The sequence below is a fragment of the Oryctolagus cuniculus genome, chromosome 6 (assembly GCF_051225735.1).
Source record: "Oryctolagus cuniculus isolate XC-2025 breed Fujian yellow rabbit chromosome 6, ASM5122573v1, whole genome shotgun sequence".
Classification (NCBI taxonomy): domain Eukaryota; kingdom Metazoa; phylum Chordata; class Mammalia; order Lagomorpha; family Leporidae; genus Oryctolagus; species Oryctolagus cuniculus.
In genome coordinates this window covers 84921745-84944723 of record NC_142872.1, presented here as the reverse complement: position 1 = coordinate 84944723, position 22979 = coordinate 84921745, and the positions used below count along the sequence as shown (strand labels likewise).

Below are 22979 nucleotides of genomic sequence, written 5' to 3'. Positions count from 1 at the left end.
ATAAACTTCAGTACTTTGGGTTCTTCCATTGCAATATAGCAGTCATTGCATATCATTGTATTTTACATTAAAATTGTTTCAGGAAAATTTTAAATGATCCTGGACACTTGTAAATTCTAACTGCTAAGTTGAGATAATGTAATCATTTCCCCTCAAAGTCATTAATGACATATGTATATACATTAATATTAGTATAGCTTAATATGATGTGTATATACATATAACATTAATGATTTTGATATATATGTATATGTAAAATATGTAATATGTATAGGGCTGAGTGCCAATTACCTTCTAAGAAAGTAATTTGCTATTTCACCCCAAAACTTCATTGGAACCACATACATAAAAGATACCTTGTAAGACAAGGTGGCTCATATGTAGTGCCAAAGGAATGGTCTTAAAAAAGAATGAGACTTTGTTTTACATTAGAAAGATTGTGACATCAGCTATCACTAAAAAAATTCACCCTTAAACTGGGAGAGGTCAGTGAAGGACTGTTGAATATTAATTTTGTTATGTAACATGGCAGGCTTTGATTTTAGTTTTAATACTTGGTATTTCAAAATCAAGTCTTCTATATGAGATTTCATTAGCATAGTCAATCTAGAGAGGGCTTCCACCCCTGAAAAAAAAGCTAACTCAAAAATGTAACAAAAAGTGCTTGTCAGGAAGTGCCATTTTTTGTTGAGTGATTTTTTACAAGACTCTCATAAATCACAGATAGGATTAGCTGTCTAGTGGATATTTGCCTCAAAGTAACACATTCTGTGTATGTGATTTGGAGACATTACTGCAAGATTTAGGACTTCCCTACATAATACAAAGAATCAGTAAACATAAAATGTGTTCACCAAAAACAACTGCAAATTTGAAAACACAACAACTTAGGAAACTCTAACTACAATAAAGATGACTAATGTTGAGGGAACCAAAAAAAATGAAATGTTCATAAGTATTGGTTAGGCTTTCCAATGCAATCTGTAACATTAAACTACACAGTGAAATTCAATGTAACGAAATTAGGACCAGTCTATGAAAGTAGATATCTTACAATTTGGAAGCCTCGATGTTATTCCATTAGTCCTAGTAAGAAGATGTGAGGTTTTTTTTTTTTTTTTTTCCCTAGACACAAATCTTTTTGCTGATTAGAGTTTGTGAAGTTCCCAGATCAGGTGAATAAATCTTTACTTTGATCTATACTAAAAAAAAAAAAAAAAAAGAAAAGAAAAGAAAAGAAAAGAAAAGAAAAAAAAAAGAAACTGGGTAAATTGCCAAACTCTTTCGAAAAAGGCATTGCAGACAGTGGGGTGTGAAGAGTGGTGATCTTCTATGTCCCCTTGTCAGTACCGATGCAAATATGACAATGGCCTATTTATTAAAGTTTTGTGATTTTAACATTTTCCTTTGTGCTTACTTTCTCTCTCCTTAGAGACCAGTGGCTCTAAATCATTTCTGAAAACTAAAACCACTGGAAAATCCAGCTTTCAAAAATTGTTATGCCCAGGTACTACCCTAAGTGAATGGAGAATCTATTAAGGTGGATCCCAGGCATAAGTGTTTTTTTAAACTACTTAGATGAGGACACTGTTCAAACTTGGACAAGAGGGGTGGGAGTTGTGATGCTTCAAGCTAAGAAGCCACTTCACTCATCCCGTTTCAGAGTGCAGGTTCAAGTCCCACCTACTCCACTTGCAATTCTGCTTTCTGCTAATGATTGTTAGAATACAAGGAAGGCAGCTGATTGTCCAGGTGCTTGAGTTCTTGTCACCCACATGGCAGATTCTGAAGGAGTTCCTGTTCTCCTGGCTTTGGCCTGGCCCAGCCCTGGCTATTGGAAGCAACTGGGGGAGTAAACCAGCAAATGATTGATCTCTGTCTCTCCCTTTCTCTCTCTTTATTTCATTGTACCTTTCAAATAAATAAGTAAATCTTTTTTTTAAGTTGGAGAAGATTACTCTAGAAGACTATAAACTCATCTAAAGCATGAATTGTGTTAAACAGTTTTTTTTTTATGCTCTCATCTCAAATGTACACACAGTAGAAAGCATTAGCTTTACAAGGCTATCGGCTTTGTTGATAATATGCAAAAAAAGAATGAATGAATGAATGAATGGTTAAACTCAGCCACTATATGAAACTAAATGTTGTAGAAATTGAAAAGTAACACAATGTCTCTACTCTTTCATTTTACAAATTACAATTTACTCCAAGGCTTAGCTAATCAGCCTTCCCCATGTTTTTACTGATGGAAATATACGTCAGGCCTTGGGAAGAGCATTATATACAGAGTATTTGTTTAGCTTACACTGAAATGACTGTTTGGTGTACTCGCTTTGTGTAAGTGATTAGGGTTGACAGTTTTACTTCCAGTGGCTCCTACTCCCACCCGTGACACCATGCCACACATACTAGCTTGACTTCATACACTTCATATGGAAAAAACCAGACCATGGATTAAGTAGAGGGATGCTTGAGTTCCATGCGTTTGGCTTTTCCGTTAAGGCAGAGGACAGTGGGAAGTATGTGGGGACATCATTATGTCCTAGGTGTCAAGATGCTGATAGAAACATTGCTCTAGCCTTGAACCATTTCATGTTCCTGATGCTCACAGGGGTCCTCAAGCAGAAATCAATTATGGATGCCAAGAAAGTTTCTAAAAATCAAGTTTGGAGATCATGGGCTATGTTGTTAATAAACATTTGGTTGATGACATTTAAGCTTAGGAATGTCTAACTTGAACTCATATTTTTAAAACTATTATAATGCAAGAAAGTACAGGCACATTTTAGCATGTACAATCTAATTTTTGAAGCAGGTATCATAAACCACAAAACTTCATTTACGTGTTATTATAAGCGCCTTTATTAGGAGGAAGAGTACATTTGCTCTTTCTTACTTTACTCTGTATTTGGAGAGGAATTCTTTTTCTTATTGATCTCTCTTCCCACTCCAAACTCCACTGTGTCAATCTCGCAGGGGCAGAGCTGTTTTTGCTACTTAGGAAAATGTTAAAGGAAGAAAGAAAAGCAATGACGGAAGAGATAAAGGACGTAAAAAGTGCGAAGCAATGCTTCACAAAAGGTTCCTGAAAGAAATCTTGCTTGGAAGAGACGTCCAGGGATGTTCATCCGATCATCTCTCACAGACTTCACAGATACCCCTCCCCAAGTCTCTGCTCGTTTCTGACGGGCACTGTCAATTAGCAGGGGAATAGACAAGAGCGTTGGGAAAGTTGCACAAAGCAGCTCACAATCACCTCGCACTAGAAGGGCGTCGGGGTGGCAAGATGTTCTCTGGGTCCTCTTTGGCGCCTGAGACAAGCGGGACAGATGAAGAACTTGCGGGCTCCTTGGCAGAGTCTCGGGTCCTGCGGTGCCGGGCTGCTCCCTCCTGTGAAGGGGCCATCTCTTCGCTTCTACCTGGACTTCCCACCGAGGCCACTGGTCCCCGGGAAAAAGTCTGTTGGACAGCGGCTGAGAATGCAAACCATCCCAACCACCTAGGAGACGCGAAGTTGCTAGACGCGAAGTTGGGGAGGCTAAAGCGGGAACACTTGCCTAGAGAGGTCCTCCTCCCACTTACCCACCAGGAAAATGGGCAGGTTGACTTCAGGTCTTGCGTGCATCGACAGCCAGGAGTACACTGGGCGTCCAGCTGCACAGAGGAGAATCCCACTTAATGTTTCCCCTCTAGCCAAGGCGTGTGCTGATAAGTGTTTCCTTTCTTATCCCGCGAATTACCGCTGTGGTCTTTTGTGAGACCCCCCCTCCCCCGCCTCGGGCAGCCTTACTTTGCCTTCGCAAACCCTCCAATGGGACACGGATAGCGGAGAGGTGCGGGCTGGAAGCGGGAGAGAGCAACGGATCGGGGGGCGACTCTTACATTCGGTCCACCCCCTGGCGGGCAGCTCCTCGCCCTGCGGTCGCCTGCCGTCCCCCGGACAGTCGCCAAGGCACAGCACACACAGGGGTCGCGCTCCCTGCGGGTTCTCTGGCCCCCAGGAGCGGCGCTGAGCTAAGAAGCCACCTCCACCGGGTTAAGGGGTGGGGTGCAGGGACACGGCTTGGGATAAACGCGACAGGGGTACTTGGGGGCGTGTGGAGAAAGGGGCGGAGCGGGCCGCAGAGGGGGCAGGGGAGTGGGGTGGGGCCGGGGCGGGCCCGGGGGCGGGGCTGCGGGTCGGGGTGTGCCACAGCGCCCCCTCGCTGCGCGCTCCCCGCCGTGCCCTGAGGCAGCCGGTGGCTCCAACTCGCCAGCCCCTTTGTGTGCACCGCACTGGCCCTGAGGAGCTAGGCTCCCGCACCGTGCAGGCTCCACCGGGTCCCGCCGCTTCTGCCCCGGCCCGGCCGTGCTCTCCTCCTCCTCCTCTGCTTTTCCCTCCTCCAGCTCCGGCCCGGAGCTGCAGCCTGTGGGCCGCGAGCAGCCCGCGTCCCGCGCGCTCCCCACCCCGCCCGGCCTGGGGCGCTCTCCCGCTCCTGCCCCGTCCCTCTCTGGAGTGCCCCCCTCTCCAGTCCCGGGCCTCCAAGGTGGAGAAAATAAACTCAAAGCAGAGCAACTTAGAGTCTCCAATAAAACGCCCAGGACCTAGAGCCCGCGCGCGTGTGCCGGGCGGCGCGGGGCGCGGGAGGCGGGGATGGCGGGGCGGGGGACAATGAGCGCATGAAGTTACCTGCCCGGCAGCGGCGGCGGCGGGGCCGGGAGGCGGCGGCGGAGCAGGCTGCGCGCTCGGCGCCGACGGGTGCGCGCCGCGGCTTGGGGGAGAGTTGAGCGCTTTTCCCCCCTCTTTTTTTTTTTTTTTTTTTTTTTCTCCTCTTCTTCTTAAACAAACCACAAACGGATGTGAGGGAAGGAAGGTGTTTCTTTTACTCCTGAGCCCAGACACCTCTCTCTGTTCCGTCTAAGCTTGTTTTGCTGAACACTTTTTTTTTTCAAAAAGGAAAAGAAAAGGAGTTGCTTGATGTGAGAGTGAAATGGACGTAAGATTTTATCCACCTCCAGCCCAGCCCGCCGCTGCGCCCGACGCTCCCTGTCTGGGACCTTCTCCCTGCCTGGACCCCTACTATTGCAACAAGGTGAACGCTCTGCTTTTGTTTCCACCGTGTTCTTGCTGCTCGGTCCCGGGAGGGGGGCGGCGGCGGCGGGGCCGGCTCGGCGGACGGGCCCGGTGCGGAGGACGGGGCCGACGCGGCGGAGGTCGGTCCCGGGAGCGCTCGGCTCGCAGTCCGCTGCAGCCCAGCGTGCGCTTGGGTAGTAAATATTGTAGAGCAGCTCCGGGGGTTTGCCAAACACCACGACGGTACGGAAAGTGACACGATTTGCTCGGATTCTTTTCCTTCCTGCTGTTCGCGACTAAGGATCCTGGCTAGGTGTGACTGGGGAGCGTTAAAAAAATAAATAACAGAAAGCCTCAGAATACTTTGGGGGTGTGTCTGGGGTCCCGGAACGGAGGCAGAGAGAGAGAATTCTGTGTATTTTCCAGTTCCCGCTCTGCCTCTCTCCCTGTCGCGGAAAGCTGGGGGCTCGTGGCGCCGCTTCTCTGCCCAGCTCGAGTTGCCCGGGAACAGTCAGAGTCGGGGTGCCGGGACACCGGGAGGGGGTCCCCCGCTGCCCGCCTCCCCCCTCCCCGCGCGCTGTGAAAATTGTCACACAACTCTTTTGTGTTCTCGGGACCAGTCTGGGCATAAGAGCCCCGAGTTCGGACGCTGGTCAGCCCGCCGGGGCGCAGCAGGCGAGCTGCATCACGGTTTGGGGAGCAGCACCGGTTTGTGGGGTGCGCGCAGAAATTGCAAGTTTGTTGCAGGCTGGGCGAGCGAGTAGTGCTCAGGTCCGTAGCTCCTGCACTGAGCACCGGATTGAAGTGGCTGCGCTGTACCCACGGCCCGCTTACCCCGGGAGCCAGGGCCCGGCTAGGGACCCGGGGCCAGACAGATCATGCCGGTGACCTGGAGTAGGGAACGCTGGCCCGGATTGCTACGGAGCTCGGCTGGACCATGGGGTAGACCGTGAGGGGTTATTCATCCGGCTTCTCTAACTCTCAGCCTGGAGAGAGAAGACACGCAGGGACAGGCCCCCAGAGCAGCCAAGGGGCCACCGATGTCCCCGCCTTGGGCTTGTTGGACGTGTCTAAGCGTCCCGCGGGATGACGGCTGCCGCGGAAAACTGACTTCTCTGAAACGCGGCCCGGGCCTGAGGATGAACCCGCTTGATCCTCACAGCCCCTGCAGGCACTTGCGGGCCGACCCATCGGTGAATTCCTCGGGAAGAATCCTTGAGACTCCCAAGCCTGGCCTGGTGACGAGTCATCCCAGAACAGCTTTTATTTATTTATTTATTTGTCCCACGCGGTACAGAGGTATTTAGCGTGCTCGCGTGCTTAGCCCCTGGGCTCCGAGCTGCGAGTCTCGGTCAGCCGGGACACACACGCGCACGCTCTCACACAGCGGTGAGCGAAGTGAGCCACAGACATTCCCCCCGCCGAGCAGCGCCTCGGTGCAGTGCCGCGTGTGCGACCCGCGGACTGGGCTGTGCCGTGCGCCGGTGGTGTTGGGGCGGCTTGGAAAACAGAGAGATCTCGTGCTAGGCAAGGCAGAAAGGCAACCATCACACTGGCAGCCTTCCGCGAGGGGCGAGTGGAAAGCTACGGGGAACTTTGGCAAGCGCAGACAGGAGTTTGTGCGGTGAAGTTGCATTGTTTGCTGGTAACATACTTCCAACCTGTGTTGCCTTCACTTACAAGGAGTGTGTGCTTGCTCCCTTTCATTCTGCTAATCACAATGCTGTGACTACTTCTATTAACAAAATCAGTCCTGTCTTGGAGAGCAAAAGATACCCACAGCAGTTACAAAACCATTTTGGCAATGAAACAGGACAAATCTTGTAAAGTTTATCAGTGATGTTAGGCTCCAAAAAGAAGCTAATGAGTGGGATACACATTTCACTTGTCATTTCTTGTGATTGTAGGGTCAGATTTAATTTAAAAGTTAAATGCCTTGGAAAATCAGGAATTACTTCAATATATTAAATCATTTTCCAATTAAGCGCTTTAAATAATTTTAGTGGATTGTGCTGTGAATTGAATAAATTAATTTAGAAAGTCCTCAGAATTTCTTTACTAGCTCATTGAAGTTCCTTTTAAGTCATCCAGTGTATAAGAAGCAAACTGTTCTTTTTAAATGCAAATTAGCCACCCTTTCTATAGACTAGTTGCAAGTCTTCTTTCTATTTAACTACCCAGGGAATAATGGATTTTTAAAAATGCAAAGTCATAAGACATGCTTCTAATAGTAGGAAAAGACTTCATGGAAGTGTTTCTCCAGGGACCCCCTTCTCCTGCCCAACCCTGTGTGTAGCAGTCCATCAAATATATTTGTCACTGATCCCTGATTGTATTAAATGTCCTGAGTAGGTTTCTGGGCCCCACAAAGCCCAGGCACTTGTGTTTTCTATTGCATCATGATCAGCGTGGGGACAAAAATCTCTGGCCAGCCCCACTGTTTTAGTAGCTTAGACTGTATTCAGCCAGCATTCACTTCCTCCATGACTCAAGAGGATTTGCAGGAATACTGGAGGAAGGTAGAAGTTTGTAAAAGACGGAGGAAGAAATCGGAATCTCCACTGAGTAGAAAGAAGTCCCATCAGACTTCCCCAAAGGAGAATACTGCAGAGTAAAGGTTGTCTCCTTCAGAGGTGCGATGAGCTTGTAGTTTGTCACCAGTAACAGTCACTTTGTCAGCCCATTTGTTTAAATGGGGTGATAAGATCATAAGTTACTAATTATCTTTATTTTAAACCTGTCAACACTTTCCTAAAGTTGGTGTGCTAAATCCCTGTGGAACCAGTATCTTACAGTGCTTCAGTATCATGCAACTGGAACTAGAGTTGCCCAGTGATGTTTTTTGCATGTCAGAAGAGACCCTACTCTAGAAAATGAATATCCTCTTCCTGAAGCTTTTCTAAACTAAAACGTGATTGTTTTGTTCTGCAGACACTTTCCAGTACTGCTGCTCTATAGATTGCCAAAACACTACTTATGTTTTTCAGTTAATAAACTCCGTAGGAGGCATTTTTGGAAACAGTTTATTCTAGTATTGCTCTGCTGTAAGAGCACATTGCATTATGAACACATCACTATGCAAACTGACCTCCATTTCTACATAGCCCACTGCGGGGACAATGTGAATGATGTTGGTAATGGCAAGTGTGCGAGGCATCCCTTTTACAAACAGCCAGAATGGATGGCATGGTGCTGTATATAGGTCAGCCTTTGAAATAGTAGCGCAGCTCCCAGACTGGACAGAAACACACAGGCTGGAGGGAACAGTGTTCACCTCTTACAACTTAAAGCGTGATTATATTTCAGACATTGAAAGATGGGTATCCTAGTGGAGTTTCATCTAATTAGACTATTTTAAGTAACATTGTATCCCTTAATTGAACTGAATGTTACCAAAAGAAATTGGATTAAATGAGCTCACAATTGGAGTTCAGTAGTAAAATGTAGTCCTATTTTTTGTTCTAGTTGAAGATGTCAGACCGTCAGTTTAAATATATACCTACAGAGTAATAACAGCCCCTTTCCGTTTTTCAGTACAGTGTCATTTCTAAAGATTGTTTTCACTGATTTTATGCTAAAATAGGACAAAGACGTGGCACTTTTTCCTTTGTACAATGATGTGCTGTGTTCAGTTATTGCTCAGTATCTGCCCACATAAGGAGTAGTAATACAATTATGTTATGACATGGCTAATGACAGGGATGCTGACCTCGGCCAGCAGTGGGAGGGGGAATAATGGGCCTTACTGTTCTCAGCGGTTGCTTTTGTGGAATCACGTCCTGCATCTTTCTTTGGTGGATTTAGAAACAAGGAAGTTCAAAACACAAATCCATGCTTAAGACCAGTTATAAACAGAAACAAGAATAATAGGCATTTGCAATATTGGGCTTTTGTCATTGAAATAAAGAAGGACAGTGCATACTCTTCCCACATAAACACAGGAGGGAGGGCCCACTTGTAATCAACTGTGTTTGTAAACAGCAGAGCCACCATTGGACATTTGATAACTTTTGAGAAAAGCAATATTCATTGTGGGATGAGTCTCTGCAGACTCTCCTTTCAGCCGATTCAGAGTGCATTATGCATTGTACTTTAATGTGGCAAAACTCATCATATCTAAAATGCAGGACTTGCAAGCTCATTAAGATGGAGTCATTACTACTTTGATTAATAAATTTAAGAAAAAGGAAGAAGTTGGGAGGAGGGGAGAAAGTAGGAGGTGGAGAGGAAGGGGGCGGGTTATAAGCAATTTAGAGCATCATGCTTGATTAGTTCTCTATCCACCTCTGTAACCCTCCGTAGCTTCCAAGACTTTGGGAAATTCATACTTAATCACTTCTACATCATTTATATGATTAAAACTCCCCTGGGAGTTTTATTAGCTGGCACCTTCCACAGGTTTGAAAGCTTTAAATAAATTTATAGGTCAGAAAGAGCATATAAACCAAGCCATCATATGTCTTTGGCCACTAAAGCAGATATCATATAAAACCCCTAAATGTAGCTGTCTTGACTTTCTGGGACAATTTTGTGTCACACATTCTAATTTTCAACATCTATGCAAAAAAAAGTATAGTTTTAAGCTTTGGAGAGATCTGATGTTATTTTTAACATAGCATATGTGGTTTAGTATTCTCACAGTTTATCATGTATTTTAAAAGTTACTGAATGATGATATTAAGGAGAAATTTGACATTTTGCTTAGTTAAAAAAGCATAACTCATATTAAAAATCTAATTGAATGTTTATTATAGATTTGTTTCTGAATAATGTGATTGCAAGGGGATCAAGAACAATAGAAAGAAATAAAAGTACTAGAAACGAAAGAAGTCAGGAAATTTCCAAGTGTTACAGTGGCCTCCTAAGTCCCCATCTGGGTCTTTAATGTTGGCTTTAGTTGGCTTTAGTGTATAGGACAAATTTTGGTAGTCATACTTGTGTGTGTGTGTGTGTGTGTGTGTGATGGACTCAAAGAAAAGGAGCGCCTAGACAACTGGGGGTAGGATTGTTGGGATCTAGAACCTTGGATGATTTATTCCAGCACTTTGCAACGCTTTGCTAGGACAATAAAAAGTTGGAAAGACTCTGGGGCTATTTCTCCAATTACTTGGGATCCTTGATTCTGCTGACTGTCTTTCTGTGTGCATGGGGCCTCATACCTCCACGTCCTTCTACAACTGCCTCCACTCCTTGGGCACCCTTACCCTTGCTACTCTCCTCCTCACTCTTACTCTTTGAAACTAAGAAGTCTAAACCTTCTGATCTTCACTCTCCTTCCCCTCCCCAGGTGCTCCCCTCACCTTTGTTGTGGCTGCCAGGCTCCCATGTCTGCTTACCATCGCCCTTAGAGTAACCATGTACTCCCATTCCCTCTTGTTCTTCCAGTCATCTTATCCTGGTTTCTGGTTCCTTGCGATCTCCCAACCCTCAGGCCCATTTTCCCTTGTTAAGATCCTGGATGATGCTGTTCTTCCCCCCATCTCACTATGGGAATGACTGCCATAGAGCCCTACAACATTAGATCAAGGAAACTTAGATAGGTGGAGAAGAGGCCAAATACCATGGCAGCTATTTCAGAACCGTGGTCTCCCCACTGAGCCCCCCAACTTACACAGTGTATTTAGAACTCAGGGACAAGCTCCTTAAACATTCTTCGTTCAAAAAATTTTATTTGGATGGCAGAATTGTATGAAAATGGAATTGGGACACTTTGCTGGCATGCAGTAAGCGAGGTGGGTTATACTTACAGAGAGTACACAAACTGGCTTGCTTGTGCATTCTCACTAGAATAAACAACCGTAACTAAAATGGGGATAATTGGCCATGCAGAAAGTATTGAACTAGTTAAATTCAGGTCACTTAATACCCTATGCTGTAGCTATCCAAATGTGAATCTGAAGATTTCTGGGAAGTTCTAAGGGAGAATGTTTCTCTTACCTCTCAAAGATTGGAAAATGTAGTTGTCATCAGTTGATTACACATTAACAATTACATCCTCAAAATAATACCAACTGTTGTTTTGAGTTAAACTTATATTTTGTGCACCCAAATCCAAGCACCTAAAATTTATCCTTTGCAGAGACCCAAAGATTGTGGAACACTATAGCTATTAAATGCTGTGGCCCTGATGATCATAGCCATTGTTGCTGCCCACAAGATGCCTCCACTGAAGCACTTAAATACTTAAAAATTCTCCCTTGTTTGTTTAAAATCCATGTTTACAAAGTGTAAATTTTACCAACTTTAAAGATACTATTTTCCCTTTCATTTACTTCTACTTTGGAGTTGTCTATTTCCTTTTTTTTCCTTAAATTTATATTATTGTTTTGTATTTTAAAGGCAATTTGAGAGAGAGAGAGAGAGTCCCATCTGCTTATTTACTCCCCAGATATCCACACCACATCAACAGCTGGGTTTGGGCCAGGCCAAAGCCAGGCACAGTGAACTCAATCCAGACCTCCCATATGGGTGGGAGAGATGCAAGTACATGAGCCATCACCTGCTGCCTCTGAGGCTGTACATTTGCAGGAAACTGGAACCAGGAGTAGAGCCAGGACTCGAACCCAGGCAGTGTGATATGGGTGGGATGCAGTGTCCCTAGCTGCTTCTTTACTACTATGCCAAATGCTTGCTCCAGTATATTTTCAATAGATCTTTTCCTTTGCATGTAATCTTTTCTGAATCGGTAGCCTGTGGTCCCCCTTGGTTGATAGTGAACTATGTTAAACAGGCTGTCTGCTAGGAGACCAGAGTGCCAAGCTGATGCAGCTTACATCTGCCCTAATGAATTTGATTTTTTTTTTGTTTTAAAGCTGCATGCCAAGTTTCATCCTGAAGAGCGATTTCTCATTAAAAACAGTTGAGTTATAAACTGCTTAGAAATGTGGTTTATAATGGAAGTGCCAACAGACTGTTAATTATAGCAGTTCTTCCATAATACTCTGAGACATGGAATTCACATTAACCTGAATGAGCTTTTCCTGGTTATAACATATTTCTCCCTATAGCATTCATTTTGAAAATGGGAACATTATATTGCTCTGAGCTTGTATGTTGATGGTGCAATAGAAAAGATGAGAGAGAGGGTATTGCCAGAAAGAAACTTCTGCTTTTTTGTGAAAGAAGATATCAATGTTTTTCTAGATCTCTTTAGTTTGATCTATCACAAGTTTACCTTACTTGATGGAAAAGATTGAGTTTTTTTACAAAGATTTATTTTATTTATTTGAAAGGCAGAGTTATAGAGAGAGAGAGAGAGAGAGAGATCATATATCTGTTGGTTCATTCCCCAAATGGTTGCAATGGCCAGAGTTGGGCCAGGCCAAAGCCAGGAGCCAGCAGCTTCTTGCTTATCTCTCACATGGATGCATGGGCCCAAGGATTTGGGCTGATTTTCCAGGAGCACTAGCAGAGAGCTGGATTGAAAGTGGTGCAGCCAGGACTCGAACCAGTGCCCATATGAGATACTGGCATCATAGGCGGCGGCCTCACCCTCTATGCTACAATGTCAGTCTCTGAAGTTAACTTTTAAAGCCATCTATATGGCTCTATTTTACTCATGAAAATTCATTATTAATATACTTGTTGTGCCAAAGGTTGTGAACCAAGGTCATAATCAATGATTTTTGTCCATTTTTTTCCATTTGGTAGTATCAAATGATTCTGCTTTCACCAAAAATATTTATTGTTGTCATTCTTGTGTTATGTTCTTTTAGAAAACTGTCTTGGGCCAGCGCCGTGGCTCACTAGGCTAATCCTCTACCTTGCGGCGCTGGCACATCAGGTTCTAGTCCCTGTCGGGGCGCCGGATTCTGTGCCGGTTGCCCCTTTTCCAGGCCAGCTCTCTGCTGTGGCCAGGGAGTGCAGTGGAGGACGGCCCAAGTCCTTTGGCCCTGCACCCCATGGGAGACCAGGAGAAGCACCTGGCTCCTGCCATCAGATCAGCGCGTTGTGCCGGCCGCAGCGCGCCGGCTGTGGCGGCCATTGGAGGGTGAACCAACGGCAAAGGAAGACCTTTCTCTCTGTCTCTCTCTCTCACTGTCCACGCTGCCTGTCAAAAAAAAAAAAACAAAAAAAAACTGTCTTGAAAATACTTCTAATTAAATGAAAGCCATGGTTGTTTCATAAGAAACTTTGCTAGTGGACAAGAAAATATTGTGTGTTCTCAGTTACCATGGGGACTTCCAAGTTATTTGTGTCTTCTTCATAGGAGTGCCAACATCAGCTTCTGCAGAAGATGCCTTTTGATTAAAGTCTTGGATGTCACTCTTAGGGCCGTACCTGGTCAGAGAAATTGTGTGTGTGTGTGTGTGTGTGTATTTGGGCATCTGTGTGTATGTGAAGATGTGTGTGGTAATTCTGTATTTCTCAATATTTCCCAACTATATTTGTGGCCATAAATGTGTGAGAATGTATGTTAACGGCACATGCCATCCATATGGACCGCCATGGCAATGCAGGAAATCATGGCTACCAAGAATGCCTGCTCACCCCTCCCGTTGAAGAAACATAGCCCACTTTCACAGGAGTAGATGCTTTCCAGAATGCCTGGGCCTTCATTGGACATGTTATAATCAAGCAAGAGCAAAGAACCAGGTCATTCTGAGGAAAGCCGTAGGCCCTTCTCGAGAAAAGACTCAGTTCTGTTGAAGATTTCAGATAAAACCCGAGGGCCCTTAAACCTGTGTTGACTTACTCCCGAGACTAAGTAAACCTTACCACGGGAGGATGGGATTCCCTACCCCTTCTGTTCCCCATGTTCTTGAGGGCCCCCGTTGTTCCGTGTCTGATCAAAGTTCTGACACTAAACCCTTTCATCCCTCTGTGTCCCGTCTGTGTCCCAACCTTCCATGTATCCAGTAGAGAATATCATTTATATTTGTATCAAGGAAGCCTTACGAGAATTAAGGAGTCAACAGAGGTAAATTATTTTGAAATCCTGTGGTGAAAGGGGTTCAGAAATTCAAAGAATGGTAGATCTTAGCAAAATCCTGTACTCTGAGCTCATCGCTTCTATTTCTGCTAACCTAGTGGAATAAAAGTGTTTTCAAAAGTTGTAGACCAGTGATTCTTTCAGGATAGGAGTGAAAGAGATAACCTTTGCAGGGGGTCAAAGGTGAATTTGGGAAAATGGGGGATGTGTAGGTATCCTGTGTTATCTCGTTCTCTTTCATATACGGATAAGCCCCCCAGGGGGCCTCTTTTTCCATCTCTACAGGAGAGTCCATGCACCTAAGGAGAGATGCTGTTGCCTGTTTTGCAGTGTAAGAAGATAAGATAAAAGTTAAGGATAACTGCTCAAGGGAAAAATGCCCTGTGTGTGCTTCCTCATTTTGGGGTCGCAAACTTGCCTGTCTGTACCTTCTATGCATGATTAACGGATGAATGGGCCAACCGGGTCTTTAGATAGCCCAGTTACCCTGAAAGAGTATCTGTGAGCTTCCTGATTTCCTTATATCTGTTAATTTAATTAAATGGTTAATTTAAAAAATGGTGGGCAAAGTTGTATCCATTGGCATCTTTATACCACTGTAAAAACCAGCACTTCCTTTCTATGCCAATACCCCCTCAGCCTGAAATGCCAGTAACAATTGTATAAAGAGAAATGTTAATAATAAAGAGGCAGGATAACCTTTCAACAAAAAGTATATTTTATCATTTGGCAGATGCAGTCATGGACATTAATCATAGAAACCTGCAGATAGTAGAAGCTTAATATCAAAGCTAATGATTTATTTTATGTTAATGACTTTCTGCTGGGGCATAAAAGACTGTTCATAATGGACTCTTAGAGCTACGTTCAGTTACTAAGGCTAATGGGATAATCTTTCCTCTTCCAAAATTAAGCTTTTTGAAATAAATTATGCTGTTATTTTTCAAGGTAACTCTCAAAAATTTACTGCAAAACTAATCTTTTAAGAACTGCTTAAAGAAATAAAAAGAAAGAAAAATCCCCAAGCAGCTTTTCTAGTTCATGAGCAGTTTTACTTCATTAAGGAGAGAAAGTTTGCATGTATGCTAATGTCCCTGAACTTGTAATGCTGCATAATTTTCAAGTCAGACTTCTGTGACACAATCTGCCTATGGAGATTCAGCTCCTCTAAGTACTTCCCCCAGTAGAACATGTTTTCTTGGTAGATTACCAGCCAATAATGAGCTGAGTGGTAGTAAAACATTTGAGTTTTTCACTGAGAAGTTCTAAAAATCATGTTTACAATTAGTTATAACCAACATTATATTTCAATAAGAGATAATTTGCCTACTAAAGTTCACATAATGTGCTAATCATGTCTAGTGGTTAATAAAGGCCTCCTACCTCACTCCCCTGATGGCTATAAAAGGCTATTATATTCATGGCAGCAGTGCAGGTACAGCTGCTGTGTGTTAATAATGCATCATTGTCCCACTAATCAACACAGCAAAGGTCAGCACCCCCAAGCACCTCAACCACCTATTCTCTTTCCAAAATATTTATTAACACCTTCAAAGCATGTCTGTTCATTTCCCTTAGCCTCCAGTCAGCTAATTCCACTCCAAGCTACTTGTGTGATAAAGGTTTTGTAACCTAAGCTAGGTCGTAGGAGTGATTAATATATATTCATACTAATCTTCTCCCATAAACATGTTTCCATTTCCACAGTCATTGACTGAATTAGTGTCAGGCTGTTATAGCCCTGAGCCCCTTTGTAATTAAGTAGGTGTGTACCGAAGTGAGAGTATTTTCAGATTTTGCATGTTGTTTAAGGAACTATTTAGAAGAAAAACAACTTTTCAGCAAGCAGCGTCATTTAGAGTAAGCAGAGAGAATCAGGAAATGGGAAGGGATATTTAAAATCTAAACAGGAGTTAATCAGTGTGAGTTTAGGGACCTGATACAGTGGTGAAATATTATTTTCTTAATTGTTCTTTTGGCATAGCAAAGCAATAATAGTAAAAGCTTCTTAAGCCATATTTTCTGCACACAAAGAACATATTCATGTGGGATTTCCATTTTGCTGGAAAATCGTGCAAATCAATAAGCCAGCACTTATCTGCATTAAAATTAGGTAGACAACAATTTATAGGCACAGTGATAGTGCAGTTCTCTTCATAGCATCAGTTAGCGTTTAAGGTAAATCCATGCTTTTGTGTCCTCAGAGAGAAGCCCAAATGTTAAGTGAACAAGATCTCATTTTCTCAGCTTGTGTTATTGTCTTCTGTTTTCTCTTACTCATTTTGATAACCTGGTGTGTGGGTTCCCCCGCCCCCCTGTATGATTTGGGAAGCTTAAATGTTTTAAGAGAAGAATAAGAAATGAAACTCCACTGTGTTCCCATCATCAAGAGAAATGCAAAAGGCGAACTAGTGGGAGGAGCTTCTATTTGTGTTGCACATAATGTACAATGGTACATTTGTCATGCTTTAAATATATAATGCCTACAATAAAATATGTACAGGCACAGTTGTGATCTATGAAGTCCCTGGCACCAGTGCCATTGTTTGTAGTCTCTACGGTTGTCATACATTGTTCTTTGCACATCATACCCTTACAGCAGAATTTGACACAATTTCTAGCTTTCAGCCCTGCACCATTTTCATTGCACAATATACATGAGTTTGACAGGGGGTGTTGAGGACAACTCTGGCAAGCAATTGATATTTTGAAGTGGCAAGCGTTTCAGCAGCTGCCTGCTTGTGAAAAAGGAATGATAAGATATACTGTATTGTTCGGTGCAGGGAAAGCATTAAGGTTTAAGCTCTGTAAAAATGTACACATTATTCGTCAGTGGTGAAGCAAGTCTTTTATGTTTTTTAGAGCTTAGCTCTCTGGCTGATGTGAACTACAATGACATTGGTCAGTAAATGAATAGGAGTACTTTGAATTTGAACTGCTGCCAATTTTGCACCAACAAAGGAACTGACAAAAGAAAGATTTTATGTGAAATGCAAAGCACACGCAATGTTTTGGGGGCGGGAAAGGGAAGGAAAGAGAGCGGAGAAACCTGCATCAGAGAATATTCTTTAACATACACTTGCAAGGATAACAAATAGTTAAAACACATCTATTTTTCATGGCTCATCAGCTCCAACCTAAGCTGTTTTATCTAATGTGCTTTAAAAACCTGTTGTATACACATAGGCTTTCAGAATATGTTCATATGGAATTCAGAGTGTTGCTCTAAATATCGCACTGTGCCCTGAAGGCCTGTTGGCAGAATATCAGAGTCACCCACTGCTGGAGTCCCCAACTCTCTCTCTATCTGGTAGTGGGAAATTGTAGTTTAATCAGTTATGGCACTTGCAGTGTGTAACGTTCATTAGCAAGGCAATTTGTCATGACTGTTAATGGTCAGGGTGCATCTGCTCTCTCAGTTACAGAGCATGATAAGTAAGAAGACAAATACTTCAATATCTGATAGTATTAACTTGTTTCAAATTTGTAATCCAAGGTTAGTTGCTCAAAACAGACACAGCAGCAGATTAACAAGCATCCTGTATTCAATTTTACTGGGCCCTGTTTTTATGGATTTATGGCTTTCAAGCACACTAATACGCTATTATGAAGGGCACAGTCTTTGATTAGATGCTCAACAGAAACTAAGTTATGAGCAGAGTACCTTCTGGGTTCATCTGGAAAGAATTTATGTGCATAATATTTTCTGTAGAGTGCCATAAATTGAAAGGTCTGATGCATGCAATATTTCTAACATGCTACATATGCTTTTTTGTGACTAAAATAGTCCCTCTCCCATTGGTTTATAAATTGGTCACTTTGCAAGCGAGTTTAGAGTCCAGGTCTAGCTTAAAAGTTTGAAGATTCCAGTGAAAAACTTCAGAAAGAATCAGAAATGTCAGGTTGCTGCCTAGCAGACTGCTTTATAAGATCATTGTTCATTGTTCTAAACAGGAAAAAGTTGAAAAGATTCCCCGCCCCCCCCTCCTTGGTTGGAAAGGTTAGAATTTTTTACATATCTCATATTTTCTAGGTATGACATCATGTATCTTGCCATACAAAATCTTTTTGACACATTTTCATTTTTGATGAAAGACCCTAAACTTCAGAGCATAATGATTTCTTAGAAACTGAACCCAATCTTGGTTTAAAAAAAAATCGTTCTTGCTAGTAACAAAAGCTGTTACTGTTTAAGTTCCTGTTGAGCGGTTAGTTGGTACGCTTCGCTGAATGTTGTCAAAAAGGCTTTCCTCATGATTGACAACCCAGCAGGAATGTGAATGGAGATTTTAATTGCGTATCATGTGTGCATATCAGAGTGAGTGAATTCATGACTCTGCTTAGCTCCATATCTGTGCAGGTCAGCCGTGCCAAAAAATGCTCTTTTATGTGCAATTTTTCCAAAAAGAGAAAGGTGTGTGTGTACCGAAGTCATTCCTTATTCATTTCTGAAGTGAAACACTTGTGTTCCTTTAGCCTCAGAGTTTGAAAGTGGAACAAAAATCCATTTTGAGATTTCTTTCTTTTACTCTCTTCACTTATAGTATACTTGGATGATGTAGATTCTTTTCAGTTACAAGTTGGGAAAACTCTGCCAGAACATATTTTTCTAATGGCACTTGCTATACGAAGTGTGTTTATCTTTCTTTCTTTCTTTCTTTCTTTCTTTCTTTTTTTTTTTTTCCTAAAGAGTACTTTGAAAAATAAGAGAAAATGTAAGCCAGAGAAAAAATTTACTGAAGTCAATTGCTTTTGTGTAGCCTGCAATCTTTAGAGAAGACTTGGGGTCTTGGGGAGAAAGGTTATATTTCTTAGAAGATTCATGGAATTGTACTTGAATTTTGGTAAAAATTGTCAAGACATGATTTTTTTACTGTAAAATGACATTAATAAATATTTGCATGTTTATTTCTTAGATAAATGACTTTTCAGTTGATAATATAAGGATCAAAGATTCTTTTCTGCCCTCTCTTCTTGGCCAAGGTGCAATGGTAATGATATTCCATGTGTCTTATTGAGATGTCTGAATCCAATCCATAACTGGAAGATTTGAAAATGGGAGAAAACTTTCTTGATAAGGCAATGTTGACTACAGTAGACCCAGCCCTATTGTGAACATATTCCTATAAAAACAGAAGGAAAAAAAAAAAAAACCTTGTAAAGAATATGCTGTATGGGTGGGCTGTAAATTTAGCACGTAGCTACTTCTCCATGTTGTTTTGAATAGTTGAGGAAAAGAATAGTGCCTGGATCATTTTAAATATAACTGTAGTAATAAGTGGGGTAATGTTGAAAGGATGGCCTTGGGCTATCCCATGGGGACTTGACTTTGTTCTGAGCTCTAATACGCTATCTCAACATATTTTAGAACCCCCCAATTTGTAGGCTGATGGTTCCACCTCAATATGCAATATAGGGTGATCACTATATGAAAGCACTACTGTACCTTTAAAATGCTAAAGAAGAAAAATCTATTTCATTTAAAAAATTCAGCTTTATGTATGGGGGTGACATTTTTCTAATGTTATGGAAGACTATTTTGTACTTTATACTGAGAGCTCAGGCAAGGAAAAAATCTATTTACAAAATGAAAAAAGTGCTCAGCTGAATGCATTTCACTTTTAAAAATGATATTCTGGTAATGAACTTTATCAAGCAGAGAACATTTCAGTAAAAGTATTAAAATAGTTCCTATTTCAGTTTCTTCACTTTAGGCTGTGTCACTGTTTCCATTATAAGTTCTTATTTTCAGGTAGCTCCCATGCAGTTCCCATACAAATATTTGCCTAGGGATAGCACGAGAATATTTTAGCCTAACAAGTAGACTTTTAAAAATTGGAATACACTTGTTAAGAAGCATTGAGCTTATTAATAAGGCACATTTATTTCATTTTTAGCAATCGAAAGGCAGTTACTGAATACCAACTGGGTGCAGAGCCTTATTTTGAGTGTTATGGGGGGGTAGAGAGAGGAACAGAAATGAGTAAGATCTGGACCCTGACTCCACGTGGCTAATCAAGAGAGGAACACACAGAACCACCACGCAGCTGTGGCATAACTGATGGGATGTGAATCTACCGTCTAGGTGCTAGGAGTACAGAAGGAGAGGAATGAACTGAAGTTAGAGGAATCCCCATTGCTTCCTGGGCTGCATGGCATTTCACCTGGCCTTAAAATCGGGCAGTGAGGAAGGGGAAAATTACTCTCAGTTTTTTGAATTTTCTTTTTTTAGACTTCTCATTTCTTTTTCAAAATCACATGAGACAGCATAAAATAAGCACATGTACATGGGTAGTTCAGAAAGCTCATGGAAAAAGTGGAATTAAAAGGCAAGTTCAGGTTGGCCAAGAAAATGGTGACATGCATGCACACGGAGTTTTCAAAAAGTTCATGGAAAGCGTGTATTATGAAAAAAACTAGGCAAGAATTTAGTATCCCTGTAGAACATTATAACCAATGAATCATACTTTCTGGCCTACATATTGATTAACTATCATTGAACATTTACGTTTGGCTCTTGCTCCTTCCTGAGTTGAGCCAAACTGGAAATACAATGAGTGACAGAATTCTGAGTCTCTGTACCACATATCAATGCTGATTATTCATGAGTAAGAAGTTCTCTCCAGTGACAGCTGCAAAAAAACAGAAAATGAGGAACTCAGTGGAGGTGTGACATCATGGGCTAGCTGTCTGAGCAGGAACCTGATGTGGTGGTAAAGGCAAGAGAGGACTCGCGGGAATAAGTGGCATCGGGAGAACCAGGAGCACTGTAGGAGCAAGGAGAACAAAAAGACCAAGACTGTGCTTTAGGACAGCAACTGTTGCCATCATAGGGAACGGGCTAGGGGAAGTCTGAGTGGAATTCACATTGCTTATTGTTAATGGGCTAATGTTCATGCCCAATAAGAATGTACCAGAGAGGCCTTTCCTGGGGGCAGTCACATGTTAAAATGAATGATTGGGTATAGATTCATTTTTTGATGACTTCTAATTATAGATGAATTATAAGCTACTTTAGCCAAAAGGCTGAATCACATTAAAATGCAACTTTGTAGAGCATACTACACTGTTGTCGTCTGCCTGTGGATTGTTTTTTACTTTGATAAGCCAGTCGTTAGCATCCATATGAATGCTTTATGTATAGTCTTAGAAGTACACCTGCTGAGTTAACTTCCAATCTGTTTTAATTTGGTGCAATATTTACCAAAGCTAATAGTAATTGCTTTCCTGAAATTTCTTGCTCAGTGATAAATATGCATATTCTTAGTAAATTTGGGAAACAGTCAGGCCTCTGTGTCTACGAGTTCTGCATCCCAACATTCAACCAGCCAGAGAAAATCTGTTTTGGATCTGATGTTGCTTGACTCTCCAGATACCAAGCCTAGGAATGTAGGGCACTGATTTAAGGGACTTGGGCACCCTGGGATTTTGATTTCTCTGGATATCTAGAGCCCTTCTCCCACAGATACTGAGAAACAGTGCAGGCATATTCAGAGGTCTCTATAGTAGCACTTTGAATGTATCTCATAACCTTCTAAGATTCACATAGCAATGTTCTCAAAATTTTCCACCAAAGTGCCCTAATGAGTAATAGGGACTTTATACCTGAGGGGTTATTGGGGGATCTGAAATGCTTCTGCAATCTACACCAGTCTTCAAAGGTTAACACTTAATCTTTAAGAAATATGTAGATCTCATATTATATCCATAGCATGCCTTTGTGTGTTTTACTGTAAATATGATAGTCTAAATCACAATTGAGTCAACTCTGAATCCGGGAAAACAGATTAAGATATTCTGCAGTATCACTGCCTTCCCATGGTTCTTTGTGTGTAGGGGTGAGAGTTTGAGAATCATGAAACTACATAATGGTCTTTGTAATTATTATTAAAAAATAGATTGGAGGACTTGAAGGAGTATGTTGGGGTGTTTCTTCCATAGAAAATGGAACATTTTATTCACTCTAATTCTTTCCCTGACTTTTGCTAATTCCCTACTATTGAAAAGAAACCCCAACAAAATATTTAATGTTAGTCTAAACTGAGAGACTATTTAGCTAGGGCCCACTAGCTGCTGATGCTACGGGCAGAGTGATATTATGCTTTAAAGGGAGACAGTGGTGAGGAGGAAGGCGATCAGAGATCCCTTGTGGAAATGGAAAGAAAAATCCCTTAGTTTTTGCCACAAACTGATGGTGCTTAGGGATGGAAGAACGTAGTTAATTCAAGGTGGTTGATATGGTTCACTATTAGAGAACCTGACCTTGAGGATTTGGAAACATCCAAGAAAAGGAAAACACCATGAAGAATCAAGTAAATGTTGATTCTTTTTTTTTCTGATTTTATTTATTTGAAAGAGTTACAGTGGGAGGTAGATCCAGAGAGAGAGAGAGGAAGAGAGAGAGAGAGAGAGAGAGGTCTTCCATCCGCTGGTTCACCCTCCAAATGACCGCAACGGCCAGAGCTGAGCTGATCTGAAGCCAGCAGCCAGGAGCTTCTTCTGAGTCTCCACATGGGTGTAGGGGCCCAAGGATTTGGGCCATCTTCCACTGCTTTCCCAGGCCACAGCAGAGAGCTGGATCGGAAGTGGAGCAACTGGGACTCGAACAGGCACCCATATGGGATGCCGGCACTGCAGGCCGCAGCTTCAGCCCACTGCGCCACAGCACCAGCCCCGAAGAATCAAGTAAATATGGTTAAGATTTGGGAATGGGATAGGCTCATAGGGGGATAGGACATAATGAAGACTGTAACGTTACACCTGGTTGAAATGTGGGTTCCTCTGTCCCTCTTTCCCTCCCCAGGCAGACATACTTTTAAGATCACTGACTTTACGATTCCTTTGAATTCTTTTCTTAGATGCCTTTTACCAGAACACTCCATCTCCCTCCTTGTCTGTCTGCAGTGTCCTTCTATTTCCAAGCAGTACCTTTGCTGTATTTTCCATCATTAGGACGCACTTTGATGGACCCAAACCCATCCATGGTTGGCA

The 22979-nt window shown here is 42.6% G+C and overlaps 1 protein-coding gene across 1 annotated transcript in view; it reads left to right on the top strand.

Annotated features, from left to right (window-relative positions):
- The first annotated feature begins 4695 nt into the window (after positions 1 to 4695).
- Positions 4696 to 22979, top strand: part of TOX (thymocyte selection associated high mobility group box) — a 333028-nt gene continuing 314744 nt past the window's right edge. The window contains exon 1 of the mRNA XM_002710517.6: positions 4696 to 5075. Within this exon, the coding sequence (XP_002710563.1) occupies positions 4974 to 5075 (102 nt within the window). The 5' untranslated portion in view covers positions 4696 to 4973. The remainder of the gene's footprint in view (positions 5076 to 22979) is intronic.